Source organism: Biomphalaria glabrata, chromosome 10 (genome assembly GCF_947242115.1).
Source record: "Biomphalaria glabrata chromosome 10, xgBioGlab47.1, whole genome shotgun sequence".
Taxonomy (NCBI): Eukaryota; Metazoa; Mollusca; class Gastropoda; family Planorbidae; genus Biomphalaria; species Biomphalaria glabrata.
The window spans coordinates 8,364,279-8,388,397 of NC_074720.1; the positions used below are offsets into that span (position 1 = coordinate 8,364,279).

The 24,119-nt window shown below is 38.6% G+C and overlaps 2 protein-coding genes across 2 annotated transcripts in view; both read right to left on the reverse strand.

The window, feature by feature from the left end:
- LOC129928728 (uncharacterized) overlaps positions 1-24,119 on the reverse strand; it is a 196,617-nt gene that overhangs the window by 160,788 nt on the left and 11,710 nt on the right. The gene's annotated exons all lie outside the window — the stretch shown is intronic.
- LOC129928727 (uncharacterized) lies at positions 18,233-22,650 on the reverse strand. Its single transcript, XM_056044459.1, has 2 exons — positions 19,567-22,650; positions 18,233-18,696 (listed from the first exon to the last, which is right to left on the reverse strand). Exons 1-2 carry the CDS (start codon positions 22,371-22,373, stop codon positions 18,558-18,560), a joined length of 2,946 nt encoding a protein of 981 aa, XP_055900434.1. The 5' UTR covers positions 22,374-22,650; the 3' UTR covers positions 18,233-18,557.

Genomic DNA, 24,119 nt, shown 5'->3' on the forward strand with positions numbered 1-24,119 from the left:
AGATATATAACATGTTTATTACATACGCTATAATATAATACAGGCTCAGTTCTGACATTTGAAATATCCAATATCAATTAAAATATAACAGCTCAACATTCCATAGACTGAATAGTGACAACACAGAGAAATAATTACTGTCTACACTTCAACTCTATCTATAACCAAAAGTCCAACTGTCCTGGACTAGGAACAAAACCACACTGCCTTATTATGAGTTACATTATATTCAACAAAACCATCTCACAAAGTAAAACAATCCAAAACAATAACAGTTTTGAAGTCAACAACCAGATTTGCCCCCCTTCTCCTCTACAGTTAAGAGGCGACCCAGGCTGACCAGAACTCAGTCCTGATATGTATATCAACTGTCTGTCTGTCTGTCCGCCTGGTTGCAATTGTGTACACGTTATTTCTCCCACCTTTCATTCTCGGTTCAACTTGAAACTTTGCCTAATTATTTATTGTTCTTAACAACATATGAAAAAAAAAATGGACCAATTTTTTTATCAATTATTCGTAATTGACGAATATTTTTAGCGGCCCCAGAAAGGGGAAAAGACGCTATTAGTATTGTGCGGAATGTCCATCCGTCCGTCAGTCCGTCCGGTTTAGATCTCGTTAACTAGTAAAGATAGTGAAAATCCGGCATCATAATATTTTAGACCATTCAAAGTTCTGATCAACGGCTACTTTTTTCTTTTCTGAAAGTGAAAAATTTAATTTTTTAAATCACCTATGAAAGCAGGTTTTCTAGTCTAAAAAAAAAAGTCTTTTTTTGCGAACGACCTAATTCTCTACACAAGGCTTATCTACCCTTAGTTTAGTACCTTTCTATATAAAACAAAATGAATTAATTGAAGCTAATTGATATTGGTCAATTTTCTTTATTGATTCATCAATAGGCCCTATAGTCATCAGTAATGAATAATTGTTCAACTTGATCTGAGAAGGGGAAGTTAAAGTAATAATCTGCAAAAGATTCCACCCAGACAGACAGACAGACGGAGTGAGTTCATGTAAGCTTTGTAAAAATGTTTAAAGGCAGCGGTACATTACAATTGACATAAGAAGAAAATCTGGTCCAACAAGATCCATTCCTGGACTTGTCACGGCCAGTGGCCAAATACGGTAATGTAGCCCAGGTTGTAAAGATGCGACATCCAGGCAACGCAAAAAAAAAAAATGATTCGGTTAGGTAACAGATATTGTCATGCAATGTATCACTGAGTCAGAATGATGGATCAGGCGGAGAGAACAGACGTCCGTGTGATAAGAGCAGCAGCAAAGAGTAGAGCCCAATTACACTAACAATTGGTCCGTTTAGGCAATAGATAGAAACATTGTAAGTAGGCTATAATTACTTTCACCCGACTATGATTGATGCAGACGACTATGATTGATGCAGACGACTATGATTGATGCAGACGACTATGATTGATGCAGACGACTATGATTGATGCAGACAACTATGATTGATGCAGACAACTATGATTGATGCAGACAACTATGATTGATGCAGACAACTATGATTGATGCAGACAACTATGATTGATGCAGACAACTATGATTGAAGCAGACAACTATGATCGATGCAGACAACTATGATCGATGCAGACGACTATGATTGATGCAGACGACTATGATTGATGCAGACGACTATGATTGATGCAGACAACTATGATTGATGCAGACAACTATGATTGATGTAGACAACTATGATTGATGCAGACAACTATGATTGATGCAGACAACTATGATTGATGTAGACAACTATGATTGATGTAGACAACTATGATTGATGCAGACAACTATGATTGATGCAGACAACTATGATTGATGCAGACGACTATGATTGATGCAGACGACTATGATTGATGCAGACAACTATGATTGATGCAGACAACTATGATTGATGCAGACAACTATGATTGATGCAGACAACTATGATTGATGCAGACAACTATGATTGATGCAGACAACTATGATTGATGCAGACAACTATGATTGATGCAGACAACTATGATTGATGCAGACAACTATGATTGATGCAGACAACTATGATTGATGCAGACAACTATGATTGATGCAGACAACTATGATTGATGTAGACAACTATGATTGATGTAGACAACTATGATTGATGCAGACAACTATGATTGATGCAGACAACTATGATTGATGCAGACAACTATGATTGATGCAGACAACTATGATTGATGTAGACAACTATGATTGATGTAGACAACTATGATTGATGCAGACAACTATGATTGATGCAGACAACTATGATTGATGTAGACAACTATGATTGATGCAGACAACTATGATTGATGTAGACAACTATGATTGATGTAGACAACTATGATTGATGCAGACAACTATGATTGATGTAGACAACTATGATTGATGCAGACAACTATGATTGATGTAGACAACTATGAATGATATAGACAACTATGATTGATATAGACCACTATGATTGATGCAGACGACTATGATTGAAGCACTACAAACGAGCAGGGAAAGGACATCGCACTAAGACATGTGTCTATGTCTCACAGAGTTAAGTTGTATAAGAAGAATATTCTTGATGTTAAAACACCTCGTAGATCTTAAGGATGGGTTATAATTCTATTAGTAGAACGAATTAAGATACGTCTCGGACATTCCGTCGTAAATTAAGATCTTAGCCAAAATCTTATTCAGAGCGATAGGGTAGTTGCTCAGCCAACCAATGTACCCATAGGATAGCAGTGAGCAAGGTTGGAAGCTAGGACAATCCAGGCTGGAAATGTGAATATTACTCTCGGCACCACCAAGCGGCTTATAATTATGAGCAAGGCGTCGTTTTAAAATTGCAACCTAAAATGGTGCAAGAGTGCGTGCATAAAAATAAAACTTAGGCTGCTTTAAAAAAAATGCACGCATGACTCGGAAATCACGTGACCACACGTGCGCCTGTTCAAAATAAAAAAACAATTTTTATTCGTTGTGCTTATTCCATGAAAGAAAAGAACACAAATAAAAGTTTAATCTATAGGAATGCTTTTGTGTTGAGCGTAGGGTGGTAATGGAGTGTGTGTTTATACTTAGAATTGTATCACCATGGTTGTCTTGGGTGTGTGTGTGTGTGCATGTGTGTCTATGTGAAGGATGTAGGGTGATAAAATCTGTACTTTAAAAAGTGTATGTCAAGACGCAGGGGAAATCTGCATCTTCAAGAAGTAAAAAATAAAATCCCACAGATAAACATAAGAAAACTAATTTCCTTGACTTGCTGTTGATCTATCAGGTCACAGCAGAAACATAAATTCCAAAAGCTTATTCATTGAAATAGTGTGGAATTGACAGAACATTAAAATGCATTAAAACGCAAGATGAAAAAAAAATGTTTGATCTTCAGTAAGTGAACAATTTATCTTTTTTTGTATTGTTTGAGATGTAAGTGGCCACATGAAATATTGCACTCAACTTTAATCTTTGGACTCGAAGACTAGACGCATTTCTGCACATGTCGCGCACAAAGCGCGTAGCCTGGACATGTTCATCTGCAGCCCAAACAGCACCGCGGAACTTCCCCCTTTTTCCGACCCGTCGACTCTCAGTTTGATGAGCCAATTTTCTCAGACCTTGGGGTTGTTGCTTGACATGCACCCCTGAAAAGTGGTTAGTCTTTTTTCTCCATCTAGCGCAGGGGTTCTCAACCTGTGGGTAGCGACCCCTTTTGGGGTCGATTGACCATTTGCCAGGGGTCGCCTAAGACATCGAAAATATGGATTGTTATTGTCTACTCTTCTATTGCTGTATGAGTGTGTGTGGGTGGGTGGGGTAGCGGCAGAGTGGGGGATTGTTAAAAGGGTTCGCCGGACTTAAAAGGTTGAGAAACACTGATCTAGCGCATCTTTCTTTCTTGGCTAAAGCATGCTTAGTGAGCCCTGATGGAGGGACATGAGAAGGAGGGGTATCTGGAAGGTTTCCGTGCTGCCCTTTAGCGCTCTAGACTGGAACCCACAGTATAAGAGAAAAGCTGGGAGACCAATGCAAAAGTAGAGATCAGACTAACAAGAGAAAAAGACGTGATGGAAATTGCCAAGAACAATGATGAAGTTCAATGCTGAAGCACTGTTGTGGCCCTACGCCCTGCTAGGATACTACTAGGAGTCAAGAGGATTCACCAGACATCATTCATCTGACATCCTTCATCAAACATAGTTCGTCAGACATCATTCATCATACATCATTAATATATCATTTATCATACATCATAAATCAGACATAATATTGGCACCATTCATCAAACATCATTCATCAGACATCATTCATCAGCCATAATACAGGCATCATTCATCAGACATCATACATCATTCATCGGACATCATTTATTATACATCATTCATTAGACATCGCTCTTCAGGAATAATTCGTTAATCATCATTCAGACATAATTTTGTTTTAACTGTTTCTGCTTACGCTTATAGTTCCGGCTGAAGTGATCGGAAAGAGATAGGAGTCTGAGATGTCTGGAGAGCCGTTCTTCGTGCTACCAGAGAACAGGGCTGAGGACAAGGAGCGACATTGAGAAGTGTGTCGGTGGGTCGGCTTTAAGGTTTAGGTAGGGAAAGGACTGGTGAAACTAAAGTCAAGGCTCATTGTGTATTGATAGTCTGTGTTATTTGTATCTGATAATAAACACATCATCTTCTTCTTCTTCGTTCTCATTTTTTATGTTGGAGTGTTCAGATGAGTAGACCAATACATGAGATGAACTGCGCAGTGGTTTCCAAATCAGGAAGCTCTCCATATAGTTTTCTTTCTCTTGGGGGTGTTTTGGGGCCAGTATCTTGTACGGGCCTCTTGGTATAGAGAGCAGTTTCGGAGGACGTGGTCGGCATTCTCTGGTGATACTCCACATGGGCAGATTTCACTGGTTCCAATTTTGAGCTTCCGGTACATGTGTTGTCGCATTCTGTTGTGTCCGGTCCTAAGTAGAAAGATTAGACGTTGATCTTGTCGGGATAGCTTGGAGTAAGCATCATCTTTCTTGTGTATTCAATTCCTTTCGTATTCCTTTCGTTGAGTGTTTGCTGTAGATTTATTATAATAGATTCAGACACTTCATCAGACACAGTTCACCTGACATCGCTCATCAGACATCATTACCCAAAACTTACTTTTACTTAGGGGAGACAAAACTTTGTAAGACTAGGATTCAACAAAATGGTGTACATCAGATTTAATGAAGAATTTACAATTAGCATAAAAGATATTAAAAAAAAAGCACTAGATATCTGAAATCATTTACAAAAAGGTTCACCATTTTGTATCGTTAACAGAGATATGGGGTCTATAATAATAGTATCTGCTGAATGAAGTTTGGGAAAAACAACAGCATATAATGCAGCACAAAGTAGTCCTTTTTTTTTTTCGAGTTTAAATTACGTGACGTAAATGACATTGCTGTAACTTTCTTGACCTAACAGCGAGCAGCCCATTTGCTAATGTCGTCACGTATACGTGGGGTCACATGACTTAGTTGTTTTTATTTTAAAATCAGAGTCACGTGATGTAGGTGGCCTAAGAAATAGAGACATCTCAAATTACATTTCCGCCAGCACGGGCTGGTCAACAGAATCCATTTAAGCCCTTTTGACTTCTGGGTTGGAGCAGGACAGGAGAGAGAGAGAGAGAGAGAGAGAGAGAGAGAGAGAGGAATAGTGTAGGAATACATAAGCTAACATTGAGTAGCTATGCCCCATCCCCCAGACTTAACTAGATTTCATTGCTTGCTCTGTTTTTATGAATAAGTAGGACCGAATGAATAGTTTCTGGCGCCCTGTGACCGCAGTACTTGTTAGTAGGGTGTGAGTGTAGGGGATGACCGAGGCAGTGTAATAGAGTGGCTATTAAATAAAAGTCCAGTAGCAAGAGGTGGTAGACACGATGAGAGTTGCCCGGATTGCCGTAACCCAGTGAGCCATTTGATTGTCGTAAAATGACTGTAGAGGCTAGAGAAAGGGCAGATAACCAGGACAGATACTTTTTTATCACTTCATCTTTCAATACTTTGCTTGTAAAACGAGATTTAAAAAAAAAAATAGTTTTCTTTTAGTGAAGAGTTTCATTGAATGAATTGATCACTTCCGCTGTACATGCATGCAATGTTAGATGACTCTTTTCAACTTTGGGAACAAGTGAACAATTTTATTACTAATGACAAAGGCGGTTGGTCGTTGTGCTGGCCACATGACACCCTGCTCGTCAAACGTTGACCATATAAACATTTTGCCCTGTAGGTCGCAAGGTCTGAAAGGGGGAAGTTTAACTTTAGCGACGAAGTATGCATGCTCTAGACCAGTGATGCCCAAAATACGGCCCGCGGGCCATATCCGGCCCGAGACGTGGTTCAATCCGGCCCGCCGAGAAGTCGGCACAAAGCGTAGAAACACCCCCCCTCCAAAGAAAAACTACGCTAAGGCCCTCACAGTTTCTCTGATGGATTGGTCAATGACCTTTAAAATTTGTGCGTATATGAAATGGACTCTGAATGTAGAATCTATAGAATCTAACAGGAAGAGTGTACTCATTTTACGTTTTGTTGTTGTGTGGATATTAAGCCAACATATTTTATTTGTAAAGAATGTGTGGATGTTTAAAAAAAAACAACAACATATAAACGGCTTTATAAAACGAATCTGACGACTTTCTTGGTTTGAGTCGCGAATAAAAGATTGTTACATTTTTTAAAGCCTAGATGGTGGGGGGTTGATTGGAATATTGACCAAATAGCGACAAGAAAATGAGTCGGTTGTAAAGCTGGCTACAATGCTGTTCATATTTGAAGTGGAGAAATGAAGCCATTTTCTGACAACTTCAAATATCTCATTAATTAGTGTATTAGATCCACGGATTTGTAATAAAATAATTTCAGGTCAGTGTCAATTCTTTTTTTGTACCTTTTCGTTCATGTGGCCCGTGATATGATTGTCGGAAATTAAAATGGCCCGCAAGTCGAATTAGGTTGGGCATCACTGCTCTAGACAATTTATATGAAAATATGCAAATTAGTCTAACCATATAGTCCAACTTTCTCTTATTCTCTCTCTATATATAATTCTCTCCCTTCCATAATATATCTGTAAATGGTAGCATAACAAACCGTCCCGATATGAGATGATTCAATTAATATCTTTTATTTTATTCAGTGTAGATAGAGGGTAGTCCTAGACTTGTGTTTTTTTTACTAGTTGCGCCATTGTCTCTAAGTCAAAACTTTCACTTTCTATGAAACAAATCGTTAAGTTGTAATCGTGTCATTTGATGAAGAATAACGATGTGTAAACAGACTACTTCTGAAGGCTTTAGAGAGAGGCAGTTTTTAAGAACGTAGACATTTATATTGACGACATTCGATGGTTCCCTTCGTTATTATAAAACGTTTTGTTCGGCATCCACTATCAGCGTCGACTCACTTCTAGTGTTGGCCTTTCAACTGTGTTATTGGATTTCGTTACTTGAGTATTAGCCTACCTCCGTTTGACTTATCTGCATAGCCATAAGACATCTCGGAATCGCCTAACAGCCTTTATTTTATTGCAACCGCGGCGCCCAGCGCCCTATTTTGGGGGTAGAACGACATCGTTTGAGAAGCAGACGAGAAATAAACGAAGGTTGAACAGACGTTAGAATACCAACAAGGAAAACATTTGTTTCAAGAACTTGAACCTCCATTAAAGAGACATCAAGTATGTGTTGACAACACAAGTGTGAGCCTGGAACTAGGACGCGGACTACAAAGTCCTACTCTGGAGACACTCCCAAGTGTTCTCGTCCTACTACAAAGAGAAGTGGTCTTAAAAATCGATGTCCTGGTAGTAGCACCCGTGACGTCATGACTGGCGATACTGATGGACTATGCCAGGATTTATCAACACCAAAGAAAATATAAGCATCGGGCTACTACTTACAAAAAAAAAACCCTCCCACATTTCGAAATATATTGTGGAAAAACCAGAATTACTGTTAGAAACTGATGAAATTTATACTCAAAAGTTGACGCCCCCCAAAAAAATTATATGAACTTTACTTCAGGACAAGAAGTTCAAACGACCTTATTGAGGCCCGACAGAGTTAGACTGACGCTGACCGCAATCATTAATTCATTTTTTGTTTAATTTTTACAAGCGACAGACATACTGTAGTGTTCAAATAAAATCCGATAAATTGATTGAAACGAGAGAGAGAGAGAGAGAGAGAGAGAGAGAGAGAGAGAAAGGGACGTTACTGTTCCAAGATGACAAGACGTCAATGTTATAAAAAGTAGCCGTCTAAGAAACGCATTTTTTTCCTTTAAAATCTGTTAAGAGAAAACGCAGTACAGTAATGGTGAAGTCTATATTCATAAACCTTAACAATCATAATGATACAATAAACTCTATGGCCATATCACAAGGTACTCAGGTCTCTCAAAGACTATCCTCCAGGAACAGTACCAGGAAAAAGAAGAAGAAGAGCACACAAGAGAAAGCGATGGGAAGACAACATACAAAATGGACAGGCCTGTCATTGGAAGAAATTCTACCCAAAGCAACAGAAAGAGAGGAATGGAGAAAGGCGGTGAACAGAACTTGTGTGGTGCCCCAACAGTTTACCAGACTAAGAGATAGGTGAATGTGAATACAAAAAAATAAAAATGTCAAAAAATGTAAATATAAAACTTGCTTCAACTTATAATTCATATTTTAGATACAGATACGAAAGCTTTTTTTCTACCATCACATGTACTCTATCCTACTAGCAAACTGGTAATAAGGTTTGAAAATGAACATTTGCTCTGTCAGACTCCACCAGCAATAGGAACTAACTTGTCAAGAGTCTTAATGCGTCGTCCTTGATTTACTTTCTTCTATCAAAGAAATTATGCTTCAATCGAGTTAAGACTTATTCAGAATAAAATAGCTCATATTTTGCTGTTCAACATATTCATTGTGTGTGTGTTTTTAAAGCAAGTGCAAATCTATATAAAATCTCTGTCCTTCACATTTTCCTCTCCTCCTCCTCCTCTGATGTCCTATATCAACACAATGTCCTCCACAGGGGCAGTGTCTTCTCATGATGCCATACATCAAGGAACATCACCTCCATTGATCTTTCTCAAATGCCCCACATCAAGGCAGCTTTCACTTCTGATGTCCTATATCAACACAATGTCCTCCACAAATGCCCCACATCAAGGCAGCTTTCACTTCTGATGTCCTATATCAACACAATGTCCTCCACAAATGCCCCACATCAAGACAGCTTTCACTTCTGATGTCCTATATCAACACAATGTCCTCCACAAATGCCCCATACCAAGGCAGCTTTCACTTCTGATGTCCTATATCAACACAATGTCCTCCACAAATACCCCATACCAAGGCAGTTTTCACTTCTGATGTCCTATATCAACACAATGTCCTCCACAAATGCCCCACATCAAGGCAGCTTTCACTTCTGATGTCCTAAATCAACACAATGTCCTCCACAAATGCCCCACATCAAGGCAGCTTTCACTTCTGATGTCCTAAATCAACTCGATCTCCTTTTGAATATTTTTTTCCGGAACAAACATTACAATGACCTAGCTGGTCCAGCGGATAGCACACACCTGGTGTTCAAATCGGTTGGGACATTTACATTGTTTTCTCCCTGAAACTCTATGCACTCTATAAAATCTGCACTTTGCTGCGCATGAGACCCTATTAGGACTATGTTCTTGGTGATCACATCTTTATTTTCTTAAAGAACTGACATAAAATTGGTTTTGTATTTTTCTTTTCTTTTTTACAATTCATATTGTGGTGTTTTTAAAATAATTGTTACATATTTTATAAAAAAATAAAATATAATACATTGCACACATGTCACAAAGAAAAACCACGATACATCACGTGGGTCAAAACTGCAAATGTTAAAGAGAACAAAGCATGTCTCGCGGAACACACACACACACACACACACGCACGCACACACACACACAGACACACACACACACAAAATCAAATCGAGGAAATGAATCGTGATGCAAAAATTAATTTTCCGGAAAAAGCATAGGGCGAGAAGAGTGCGTGGACGAAAGATGACAAGTAAAAATAAAAACAAACAACAAAGCCACGTGTCACCACCAGCTTTCTCTGTTACTCGAAAAAGCTCAGACAGAACAGATTAATTGATCAATACGAATCCGAATTGTCGCGTTACGGGGCTGAAGGAATCCACTCAAGGAAATGCGAACTCATGCTACAAGACATAAAAACAATGTGAATCAATGGCACCGATTGGGGTCAAGCATTAAAAGACAAGATTAGAAGCCTTTCATTACGTTTTGTCAGCAAAAGCGATGTCCAGTGGGGAAAAAAAACACACTGGAAAATGGACTCGATTCGAACGTGTTTTTAAAATGTATTTTTCATTGTGAGTCACTATTTTAAGATGTTAGAGTTGAGCTGAAGTCCAACACTGGACATGAGAATGGTCAGTATTGTTGGGAGACGTAAAAAGATAAATGTATTCCCTTAATACTCTAAATAGATGTTTTTCATTAAATTTGCCCAGAACTAAACTCTCCCCATTACGGCCTGATCGTTGAGCCTTCAGCCAGTCATCACCGTGGTTCTTAGTTCTTCGTTTCTGAAGGAACATCCAAATCTTGGAAAACAAAACAAAGGATCCATTAGCTTGGCATAAGACCAGAGCATCAATATAATGTTCACAAATAGATATCTTCATACTTAAGGTGAAGTCATTTGCGCTTTATCTCTTTGTTAAGAAATTTTGCTTTTAAATTAGTTCCTAAAAAAAAAATGAGTAAGCTAAAAAATTACTCTATGGTTTTAACTCTTTCTCTCCGTAATAATTCTCCACGTTCCGATAGAATTCTTCATTTTCTCATTAGTATTTTTTTACCCTGTAAGGACTAAGCTTGAATAACTTTGTCATTTCTTATCAGAAAGTGTTTTATTTGGTTATTAATTAAAGGGGATTGCATGCTCTTTTATATAAAACTAAGTAAAGTTTATGCAATCAAATGTTAATTTAATTGAATAAGCTCAAATCAACGATGATATCGTCAATTAGAAGAGAAAGAGTTAAAATGTATAGTTTATCAATACTTCCTCATTCTGTTCACCGGATACGCCAAGATAGCTCGCTATTTACCAATTTGCCTCCATTTTATGAAAATCTCCAATAGCTTTATATTTGAAAAGATAAAAAGATGAAGGCCACGAGAAACGAAACAATAAACTTAATACCTTAATATGTTTCAGTATCACATGAATATTTAGATTAAGGGGACGGTCGGCTCAGGTGTATATTAGTAGAGGAAGCAATATGATATTTATTGAGATACTCAATCTTTATACTTATTGTATTCTTATGGATTTCATTACTGAGAATGTGAGTGAGTGTGTGTGTATATGTGTGTGAGTGTGATGGAATGTTTCTCGGAAAGTTAGAGTAAACCAAGAACTTGAAACTAAGAAATACAAATTAGTTCGTGATATCACATGCTAAGTCTGGACATCTTGATATATTTCTTGAATGAAACTTGATCTGCTGAAAATATATCAGTAACAAATTATATTTTCTTAACTTTGAGTAGGTGATACAAAAATAAAGCAGACATGTAAACGCATTCATCAGATGTATAGGGTCTTAGAAAAATACGGGTCTTAAGGTGGCATCATTATACAGGGAGCTAGCGAAATTTAATTTTCCTGTTGTTTCACAAGAAAAAACGACAAAAAACTGTGCGATCTGATTGGCTGTTTTTGTTTTGTCTTCCTATGGATCGTCGACAGTGGATTGAAGGCAAATAGTCAAGATCGTGATTGACTACGTAGAGGCAGTGAGACAGATGGTCTGGGGGTTGATCAAAAGTATAGATTTTTCTACCACTTAAAATAATGACTAATAAAATCTTTTTTTTTTTGTGTGTGTTAATCTTGAATTAGCGTTTCGATATATGCCACAACCCATCAGCGTCAGGCCACGTTCATGAGAAAATGAAGAGTAGGCCAAACAATTCAGCGTTTCTCAAACTGCGCTTCTCTAGATGTGCACGACATTCTGATATAGGGCTATTATGGAATGTGTATGCCTGTTTCTGATGAAGCCATGAGTAAAATTTTGGCATATATTTTTTTTTATTTGCTGAATACATTCTGATGTAATCACAGAGAAGTCAGTCGTAGTTGAGGTTTTAAAGAAAGGGGTGAAAGTTGAAGTGGGGGACTTCAAGTTAAAGACGAGTGACAGAAAGACGAGTGACAGAAAGACGTGTGACAGAAAGATGTGTGACAGAAAGACGAGTGACAGAAAGACGTGTGACAGAAAGACGAGTGACAGAAAGACGTGTGACAGAAAGACGTGTGACAGAAAGACTTGTGACAGATAGATAAGTGACAGAAAGACGAGTGACAGAAGAGACGTGTGACAGAAAGACATGTGACAGAAAGATATGTGACAGAAAGACGAGTGACAGAAAGACGTGTGACAGAAAGACGTGTGACAGAAAGACTTGAAGCGTCTAGAGTGAGTTGTGTTTTGCTTCAATTCTTCAAGATATTACTATTGGCGTGCATCTCTACAAAGATCACATTTACATTGAAGTTTTAAGCCATCTCTATTTGTCATTGAACGTCATGTTCATATTTGCTTACAAACAACCTTGTTCTATTTAATTGTCAAGTCCAGCATTTATAATATACGCCTACAGCGGTCTATTTGAACTAGATGACTAGAGGAACAACCCAGCGACTACAAGTGACTACGAGGGTGGTCTTTTGTTCAAAGACTAAAAAACCCTGCTGTATTTGCAAAGCCACTTCCGATTTCAGACCCTGCGATCTATAGGGCAAATGATGTATTTGAAAAGAAAATTGCATCATTGTTTTACTAAAAAAATTCAATTAGAGTCAAACACACTTTTAAAAATATAGATTTGTATTATTCTTTTTATATGAATAATATTTTGAGCATACTAAATGTGTCTTAAACATTTTGCGCCAAAATTACCCGCACCATAACGGCATGTTTCGGGTGAAATCATTCCTTTATTAAATAGCGTTTGGCCCATCTAGAAAGGTCAGGTGCATTTTATGTGTGGATTGCTTTTGCATTTAGAAAAACAAAGATTTAACAGTGCGTTAATATTGCTGTGCACTACATTTCGTGTAGTATAAGTTGAATATGAATAAAAAATATTTGTAATAAATGAGCTGCAAAATAAATACATAAATTATGACATCATTTGCGCCCCTTTCGTCTGCTCGATAAGGAAACATGTATATTGACTTCCAACTTTTTTTTTCTATTATTTCTGAAGTAAAGAATGATTGTGTTTGCACTTAGAGTAAAGGGTGATCGAGTCCAGTATACTGTATTGATTTATTGTCCAAAACATGAAAACATAAAATGACCACAAGTTGATTCTTCGTAGCCTTCTCGTGACGAAAGACGGGAGACAAACGCTAAAAAAATCAAAAAAAATCTAGACGAAATTGAATTAGAGGGGGAAATAAAATAGCAAACTTTGGGATTTAAAGGGAGAGTTTGTCACGAAGGGAGAGAACTCGAATTCGTGGGGCAAAGGTCAAATTGAATATATGTCGAAAACTGTTTGGAGAAACGAAAATCATGATTGCTACAAAGACATGGTAAAAGTAAAGTTCCCCTTCCAGACCTTCTGGTCTATAGGACAGATAATGTAAAGATCATCTGTTTCTGTGGCCTACGGTTTACGAGGGTGCTATGTGGCCTGTAGAACGACCGATGGCCTTTACTTTTTCCCAAACTATTGACAGTTACCCTTTTTGATCTGGATGGACTCAGAGGTGCACAAAGATCTCGAAATTAAAAATCCCAGTCTTCACCAGGATTCGAACACTGGACCCCCAGTTCGCTCAGCCACCGCGCCTCATGGTGTTAAATAGCAACTTTATTTGTACCTGGGATCAGGGTCATGTCATGTAATAATGATAGATAAGCTGACTTATATATAAGTATACACAAGTCTAGCATACATACTTCTGCATATTATAAATGCAAACAATTGAACACCAAAAAATATCACATAATCCAGTGAAGAAGTAACTCCAGGTCATGTTACTGTAGATGTGCACTCACGGGAGATAGGGCCACACTCGCGTATCTGTCATTAATCGATGTTATCACCTTGAAATCCTAATACCAACTGAATAAAACTAACATAAACAGACCAAATCAAAACATTTAGAAATTAGAACACACACAAAGTAGAGCAGTGAGATTCATAACAAACGAATATTCACATTTAACTAGAGTAACACCTTTAGTGAAATCACTAAATTTAGAAAGCCTTCAGGAGAAAAAAACGTAAAGTAGTAATTATACATAAAACACTGAACCATAATCTTGAAATACTAAGACATAATCTAATAAAATACTCAGAAAGACACAAAGCTAGGACAAATTTGTACAAATACTCCTTCTTCCCTAGTGCTATTAGAGCATGGATAGGTGGCCTGAGCCAGCCAGAAAAACCAGTGACTTGGTAGAATTTAAGTTATTGGTAAATATGTAGGACTAAATGCATGACGCGTAGGACGTTATTATCTTCCTTTTTGAAGTAACGTCTGCATTTTATAAGATAAGTTAATTAAGGAAACCCACTATCCGTCACGTCACTAAATGTCGCGTTCAATGTCTGTCAACTTTGGTTCGTTGCTATGTGAAATATGGAGTATGGATTTAATATAGTGGAAAAATTAAATGGATGAGTGTCCTAAAAGAGGGGAACAGTTTCCGAAGAAGCCCACTACAATTTTAATCTATAAAGGATTGGTTTGGTACATTATGCATATGAACTCATATATTAACTGTAGCATGGGATTACAGCGTTTCTCTGTTGCACGACGGTTCCCGGTCATTTCATCCCCGGTCACTTAATCCCCGGTCACTTCATCCCCCCTCATTTCATCCCCTGGTCACATCATCCCCTGGTCACTTCATCCCTCGGTCACCTCATCCTCGGTCATTTCATCCCCTGGTCAATTCATCCCCGGTCGTTTCATCCCCTGACATTTTCATCATCTGATTATTTTCATCTAACAAATTGTAATTTTAAAATGACAAAATTGTAGCACGTTAATGTTTAAAAGGAATTAAAGCAAAACTTATACATACAGGCGACATGATATCCCGCGGATGGGTGAACTCGGTGAAAAAAATAAAACCTTATTTCAAGGCTAAAAAAGACGCGCCCATTGTCAAGAAAGAGCGATTGAAAAATAAAATAAAGTAAAACATGGTCGTACTTCAGCACAGCTTGGCCTTTGATGATAAGTTATTAGCGGCATGATCATAATTATTCTAATCGCACTTCTAACTCTCAAATGATTTTTTACTACTTCCACCAAACCTTGGCCTTCGATCCGGATAATATTATGATATTACAACCCCCACATCCAATAGAAGCGCTATAGCTAAGTACACACCCAGATTTACAATATAATATAAGATTTCTCATTAAGAAAACAAAGTGGAAGAGGAAACACAATAAACGCATTCGTAACAAGTCATAAAATGTCAAAAAGCATTCTACAGAATCATATTTATATATAAAATATTTAATTGGGGATGAAATGACCGGGGATGAAGTGACCAGGGGATGAAGTGATCAGGGGATGAAATGACCGGGGATGAAGTGACCGGGGTTGAAGTGACCGAGGATGAAATGACCGGGGATGAAGTGACCGGGGATGAAGTGACCGGTCACCTGCACGACACCCCTTAGGAACGGGCCGTAGGGCGTTTGTCTGCATGAGGTTTGTGTTTGTATGTAATTATCTTAATTCTTGAAGAAACCTCCAAAAAAAAAAAAAATATGTATGTATATAAAACGTATAACTGAAACCAAATAAAACTCACATAACGGAGTTGATCTCAGAAATCAGCTAAATTAACAACATTGATTTTTTTTCTTTTAAAATTTAATTTACTAATCATTCTCCTCGACACTCAAACGAAATAATAAACAATCTAGATTATTTTTAAATGCAAGAAAATCCTTCTAGATCCGGGTATTTACAAATGTACGCCCACTGCCTCTATTTTTATTGGTTAAAATGGGCACGTGACACTTTGCCAACTTATGCTAATTAAAAAAGAAAAAAACTGGTTAAGACATGAAAATGTCTATTTCTTAGAAACCTTTTAACGTGACATCATGCAATATTTTTTCATTTACATATCAAACATTTATTTCTAGACCATTCAGCAACATAACCAACACTCTGCATGCAGTGGCGTAACTAAAGGGGGGGGGGAGGGCTGGGAGAATTTTAAAATCCCCCCGGGTCCCCACCTAGGGGGGGGGGACCCAAAAGGGTGTCCGAAATTTATTTGTAAATACATAAATTAATTTATTTGATTGACAAATAGTGTCAACGGGTGTCTTTTTTTTATCAACATTTATGGATTAAATTTATCACAAAGACTAAACCTAGATCTAGGTCTATCAGTACGTTAACTTTGTTGACATTTTACAAATATTTTTTCCCACAGAGATCAAAGTCTTTTTTTAAAGTTGGTTTTACATTTTAAACGTTGTTGCCACGAATAAAACTGCATGATATACAGCGAATTCTAGGTATCTTGTTACCTTTACTAATAATAGATCTAAATGGCGAGTATTTTATGGCTACACTAATTAACCTTGAAGCAAAATTTACAGAATCGAGTATGACAGATCCAAAAGTTATTCTTAAGAAATGCTAGAATAGTCCATTATTCGGGTTTGGCGTCTATAATTTCAGAATTAAACTTCACACTCGAGTTATTACCCCTCTATTCATCTTTCCTCAATCTAATTATTTTTATTTCCATCTAATCCTTTTGCTTTCGCACAAAACATAAACAACAAACAATGACGTAATATCATATAATATTAGCACATCCTTCCTTTTGAAGTTATTATCACACCCTTCCTTTTTAAGTTCTTAAGTGTAATATCTACTAGCAGGGCCGGCCCTAGCATTTGCGGGGCCCTATGCGAAACGGATCGCGCGAGGCCTAGTCTGGGTAGGGATGAGCATAATGTCAAATTAATTTTTTTTTAATTAGAAAATAGGCCTATTCGTCTTTGCAATAAATTTTTATCAAATGAAAGCTCGCAATGCCACTTTTTATTTATAGGCACCCAAAATGTCAATTTCGTCTATTCTTCAGGAGATTTGAATAAATTCAAAAAAAAGTTCAGGACTTTATCGTATATTTTGCCTTTTCATGAGATTTCTTGGAGGCCCTGGCAAATCAGGGGGTCGCGAAAACCCTGTTATTTTATATACATTATAATGGTTTAATTTAATAATGTACACTTAGAATTAGCGCGGGGGCTTTGAAAGCGCGGGGCCCACTGCGACCGCATAGGCTGCAGTGGCCTAAGGCCGGCCCTGTCTACTAGGAACTTTAACAATTCGTCCACTTCTGGTTGTCTTGACTGGCACAACAAGTTCTCTAGACGTTGTTCCAACAGTTTGCAGTTCATTGTCTTCATCGGTATCATAGAACCTCTTATTCAAAAAGCGTTGATTTCTTCTGTATGTTTTTCCGTTTGTCTTTATAATGTAAGATCTGGGGGCTGAATGTTTTTTTTTATGACAACTGCTTTCTGCCATGTTTGTAATCAAAACAACCAGAAGAAAGAAAAGACTTGATGGGGAGTTGAGTTCTGATGTAGGACTGTCAATAGAACTGCAATTCAAACGTTGCGACAGAAGTGCTGGACAGATTTCATATGGAGATGAAGGGCAGATTTCAAAGGCTGGAAAGAAAATGGATACCTTTGGGTTTCTTCTTGAACCAAGACACCTGTTAGATGAAGACCCGCTTATGACAAACTGTGCTACTTTTCCTGTTTGTATCTTATCTTATCTTATATAATACAGACGTTACTTCAAAAAAGAAGATGATTACGTCCTACGCGTCATGCATTTAGTCATGCATATTAACCAATGACTTAAATTCTGCCAAGTCACTGGTTTTCCTGGTTAGCTCAGGCATGATGAAATAAATGACAAATCGCTTTTTCAATGATGTCATTGATGCACGAGCACTTTTCATCAACAAACAGTTATACAATCACCAATAGACATATTGAGGAAACAGGCTTCATATGGTTGTAATAAGAAATAAAGGAACACTGAAGAGTAACCTAAAACAAGGCTTTATTAAACTAGAACGACACATGAACTGACGAAAGAGACTTGGACTGTAGCACACTAAATCAATGTTGTGAACACATTCTCACGACGTTACACAAACATAAACAAATAGCAACTATTTCACCACATTCACCCCGCCTAGAATTAAAATAGCAAGTATAGTAATATAGTAGGCCAATAGCATAAATAAAAGAGAATGCCAGTGCCTGTAATACAATAGATCAATAAATAGTGTCGAAATATTAATTTCTCTTGTAAACAATAGTGAATGGTGATGCAAAGAAACCTAAAAACCAGTATCTGTTGTATGACTTATAAACAATTAATAGTTTCTGTTTTAAATATTAACAAATAGTGTAGTAAGTAGACATGTACGTAAGTAAGTGAAAAGTAAACTCTAGTATCAGTAGCAAGAGATAAACAATGCCAGTTTATGTAGAACATATGTAGTGCAATAAAGGAACAACTCTAGACTCTATAGTTCGGTCTGGTTCTTCTCTCTCTCAAGTTGTAACGGGGTTGACTATCCTGTTCTACAGTTTGGGAGTCACTAGTGAGTTCCTGAGCGTCAAGTGGGGTATTTTCAAGAGGAAGCGCTCGGAGGTCCTCAGAGCCTACCAGGGGTTCTTTCCTTTCTTGTATCACCGTAGGGGTGTTGACTGGTACTTCCGTGTTTTGAGTTTCTGGAGGATATTCATTATCCTCACCCTGAGGGAAGAACGAAGGTTCACTTGTTGTTGTGGATGGGGAGGGGGTGGGAGCCAAGCGTCTTAGAGAGACCGTCTCCTCTTTACCGCTGGGCAACCGTACGACAGCATATTGGGGGTTGCACATCAGCAATTCGACTTCCTCCGTGAGAGGATCATACTTTGAAGATCGGTTCTCTCTTCTCAGCAACACTCTACCTGGGCTAGATAGCCAAGTGGGGATAGATATCCCGAAGGAGGATTTCCGGTTGAACCGGAAAACTCTCTCATGTTGAGTTTCGTTTGTTGCCGTAGATAGTAATGATCTAATCGAGTATAGGGCCTGGTTCAAGACAAGCTCCCATCTCGAGATCGGGAGATCGAGGTCTTTCAGTGCTAAAGTAACAGCGTTCCATAGAGTTTTGTTTAGTCGTTCAATTTGTCCGTTGCCTGAAGGATTAAAGGCGGTTGTTCTACTTGTAGCTATTCCCCTCTCGTGCAGAAAGGATTGCACCTCCCTCGACATAAAGGACGTGCCTCTGTCAGAATGGACGTACTCTGGCATCCCAACAAAGGAAAACAGCTGATTTAAACACTTTATGACAGTGGATGAGGACATATCGGGACATGGGTAGGCAAATGGGAAGCGTGAGTACTCATCCACCATTGTTAATAAGTATTTATTGTGAGTAGCAGATGGGAGTGGCCCCTTAAAATCAATGCTTACTCTCTGAAATGGTTGGGTAGCTTTGATGAGGGTGCCTGAAAACTGTTTGAAGAATCTAGGCTTCAGTTCAGCGCAAGTTTTACATTGGTTTACCACTTTGCGGACGTCCTCGCAGGAAAAAGGTAAGTTCTTAGTCCGAACGAAATGGAGGAGTCTCGTGACCCCTGGGTGACAGAGGTTGTTGTGTAACAGTTTGAGGTCTTCTCCAGTCATTGCTGACGCAAAGTGGTTCCTTGAAAAGGTATCCGCCGCAGCGTTTTGTTTCCCGGGTCGATATACGACGTCATATTGGAAACAACTAAGCTCCAGTCGCCATCTTTGAATCTTTTCGTTTTTGATCTTGCCCTTGTTCTGCTGGTCAAACATAAAAGACACTGAGCGTTGATCTGTAACCAATGTGAAGGGTCTACTGATAAGGTAATGTTGCCATTTTCTCAGGGCTTCTACGATAGCGTATGCTTCCTTTTCCACTGCTGAGTGTCTGCGTTCACTATTAGTGAGTGTTCTTGAAAAGAAGGCGACAGGACGGCCGTCTTGATTAAGAGTGGCGGCAATCGCGATGTCAGAGGCATCTGTTTCGACTGTTAGTGGTCGATTGTAGTCTATCGTCGACACAGCAGCGTTTTCAAGTTCAGGTTTTAGCTGTTTAAAAGCTTGTTGTACTTGTTCAGGGGGAGGAAAGGCTTTGTTGTTCACCAATAAATGGATCTTGTTGGAGAAATTTGGGATCCATTGAGAATAATAGGACAGTAGTCCAATCACCCGCTTTTGTGATTTCATGTCTTGTGGTGGAGGTAGGTTTCTCAATGCTTGAAATCTTTCGGGGTCTGGTCTTAATTGCCCTTGTGAGATTTCGTAGCCTAGGAGGCATACTTTATTAGTCGCAATAGCACTTTTATCATTGTTGAAGGTGATACCGTACTTTTTAGCGGCATTGAGAAATCTCTGTAGATTCTGGTCGTGGCTAATGGAGTCAAGTCCGCAGATGGTAACGTTATCCACGTAAGCGAACGTGTCCTGTAGCCCTGCCTCCTCAATTATTGTGTTGATCGTCCTTTGAAATGCGGCGACTCCGTTTGTCACTCCAAAAGGAATGCGGCAAAACTGATAAAGCTTTCCGCCAGCCTCGAACGCCGTGTACTGCTTTTCATCATCCCTGATAGGTATCTGGTGGTAAGCGCTTTTGAGGTCAAATGTACTGTACATTGAGTATTTAGATATTTCCTGCACCAGTTCATCCACTTTTGGCACGGGATACGCGTCGAGGTAAGTGAATCGATTGATGGTTTGGCTATAGTCGATAACCATTCTCTTTTTGTGCCTTTCATTCGTTGTTACAATTATCTGGGCTCGCCACGGGGACGTGGAAGGCTCAATAATTTTGTCAGATAGAAGTCTCTTGATTTCAGTTTGAATGAATTTGGAGTCAGGCATAGAATATTTTCTAGATTTAGTGGCTATGGGATGGCAGTTAGGAGCCAGATTAGCGAAGAGGCGAGGGGCTTCAACTCGTGCAGCTTTCAGCGTACAGACCTGGAGAGTGCTTCGTTTTCCTTCAAATGGGATCATCAGTTTTTCGTGCTGGCTGATGAAATCTAGCCCTAAGATTACATCAGATACTAGTCCATCTAGTAGTGAGAGCTTAACACTTTCATATTGTTCATCTTTGTACTTTATTTTAGCGAAAATATGGCCGTGAGTAGTGCGAGAAAGATGTGTAGAGGCCATGTAGATTCTGTTTCTGGACGTTTCTAATTTCCATTTGTACCTTTTAGCAATTGAAGAAGATATATAGCTTTCACTGCTCCCCGTATCTACGAGAGCCTTCAATGGTACTCCATTGACGAGTATTGAAATAGTAGATTTAGTAAGACCGGACGCTGGTGTCGATGCCCAGGAAGATCCAACGGTTGTAGTCCGAGACGTGTCATCATCTGCTTTCACTATGGCTGAGGTTGTAGATTTGAGTGTCTGTCTGGTCGATTTACAGACTTTCTGGAAATGGCCCCTCTTACCGCACAAGTTGCATGTAGCGTCACGGGCCGGACATCTAAAGCGTTGATGTGGGCTGTTTCCACAAAAGAAACATCTTTTACTAGTCGCCGCACTCACCTCGTGTTCTACTTTTGTCATTGGAGAAAGGCTCTCCTCGTCGGCGCTAGCTCCACAGGGAGTTTCAGAGTGGATGTTATACGCCATGGCATGGTTATGGGCATATTCGAGTTGTCTTGCCTCTTCATAGGCGCACTGTAGAGTTAGAGTAGATTTCTCTAAGAGTCGCAGCCTTATGCTGTTTGAAGCCAGTCCAGTAATGAAGGCGTCTCTTACGAAGATATCTCTGTGTTCTTCAGCGGTGACAGCTTTGAAGTCACAGTCTTTGGCCATACTTTTAAGCTTAAGTAGGAAGGAGTCAACGGTTTGTCCGTTCTCTTGTCGACAAAGAGTTATCATGTGCCGTGCAAAAATTTCGCTTTTAGGCTTCACGTAGACATTTTGTAGAACTTTAATTGATTCTTCGAACGTTGTACACTCACTTATGTACTGAAATACGCTCGAAGAAACGTAGTTTTCTAGTAATTTCTTTTTGTCAATCTCGCAATGAGAGACTGAGGAGATGAAATTCTCAAATGTTCTCAGCCAGTGCAGCCACTTCTCGGCAGCCGATGGCGAGCTATGCTCTATGTCCAGCTCTTTTGGCCTAAATAGACGTTCCATTGGTATTACTACTTTTACTTACAGACTGAGAATAGTGTTGAACGAAAATCCAAAAAAGATACGTGAGGCACATAGATCCATGAAATTGAAAATTTCTAGTTTAATAAATTGTAATAAGAAATAAAGGAACACTGAAGAGTAACCTAAAACAAGGCTTTATTAAACTAGAACGACACATGAACTGACGAAAGAGACTTGGACTGTAGCACACTAAATCAATGTTGTGAACACATTCTCACGACGTTACACAAACATAAACAAATAGCAACTATTTCACCACAATGGTAATTACGTGTGCTCAAACTTTACAACCTCTTCCGAATACTGCAACTCAGGCCACTTCTATAACGTCATGTGAGAGATCATTCTCAAAGCTCAAGTTCATCAAAAGATATCTCAGGAGCACAATGACACAAGAAAGGCTTATCATGGCTTTAATGTCAGTGAAGTCACAAATACTAGGAAGTATCGATATAGTTGATGTTATAGATGTCTTTGCTGCACAGAATGCACGACGTGAAGCGATATCAATTTACATTTGTCACTTGTGCATTATTTAACTTATAAACAAAGGTATTATTCATTAAAAGAGTCTTGATTACTTTTTGTTAAGTTTACTGATATACTGAACCAATTTGATTTGGGGCTTATATATTTTTGCGTACATTATCTCATGACATATGTCGAATGTCAAAATGCAAGGGGCTCCCAAAGAGGTCAATCCCCCCGGGCCCCCAAATCCCTAGTTACGCCCCTGTCTGCATGTCATTTCTAGACCATTCGCAACATAACCAACACTGCATTTCATTTCTAGACCATTCAGCAACATAACCAACACTCTGCATTTCATTTCTAGACCATTCAGCAACATAACCAACACTCTGCATGTCATTTCTAGACCATTCAGCAACATAACCAACACTCTGCATGTCATTTCTAGACCATTCAGCAACATAACCAACACTCTGCATGTCATTTCTAGACCATTCAGCAACATAACCAACACTCTGCATTTCATTTCTAGACCATTCAGCAACATAACCAACACTTTGCATGCCATTGTATGGTGGCACAACTAACTAGTAGCTTTAAAAAAAAACAAAAAACAATTACTTATTTGTGAGGACAATATTCAAATTCGTTTTGCTCTTAATAACAAATGACTGATATACGCCCATGTATAAATCTACTCATTGTTTGGAAAATTCTAGTTTGGTGAAATAGATCTAAACTTGGGAAACTATAAAATGTAGAACAGTGCTTCCGAAACGTTTGACCTATGCGTACCCCATTTATAATTTGTGTAATGCTAAGTACCCCTCGCCCCCCCCCACCACACTTTAATTTATAAAACATAACATAATACATGGGTATTTACAAAAATCAGCATAGTTATTGAATTGCAACGCGTACCCCTATAGCTGTTTACCCATACAGCCAGGGGTACGCGTACTCCACTTTGGGAAATATTTCTCTAGAAGACTGGATCTAGTGAGAGATATGTATTGATACTATGCATAAAAAGCGTATAAGTATTATATAGTTCTGTATTTTGATACAAAATGATTCAATCAGTCCAGCTAATAATTTCTAGATAAGACGGTGCGGAAACTATCCCTGAGAGTCTATTTATTTATTTAACCATGGAACTCTACTAGTATAGTTCCAGGATTTAACTCTTAAAACCGAATAAATGCAGGACTGACACTGGCATGTTTAAAAAAAGGCGAAATTGTTATTTTAAGA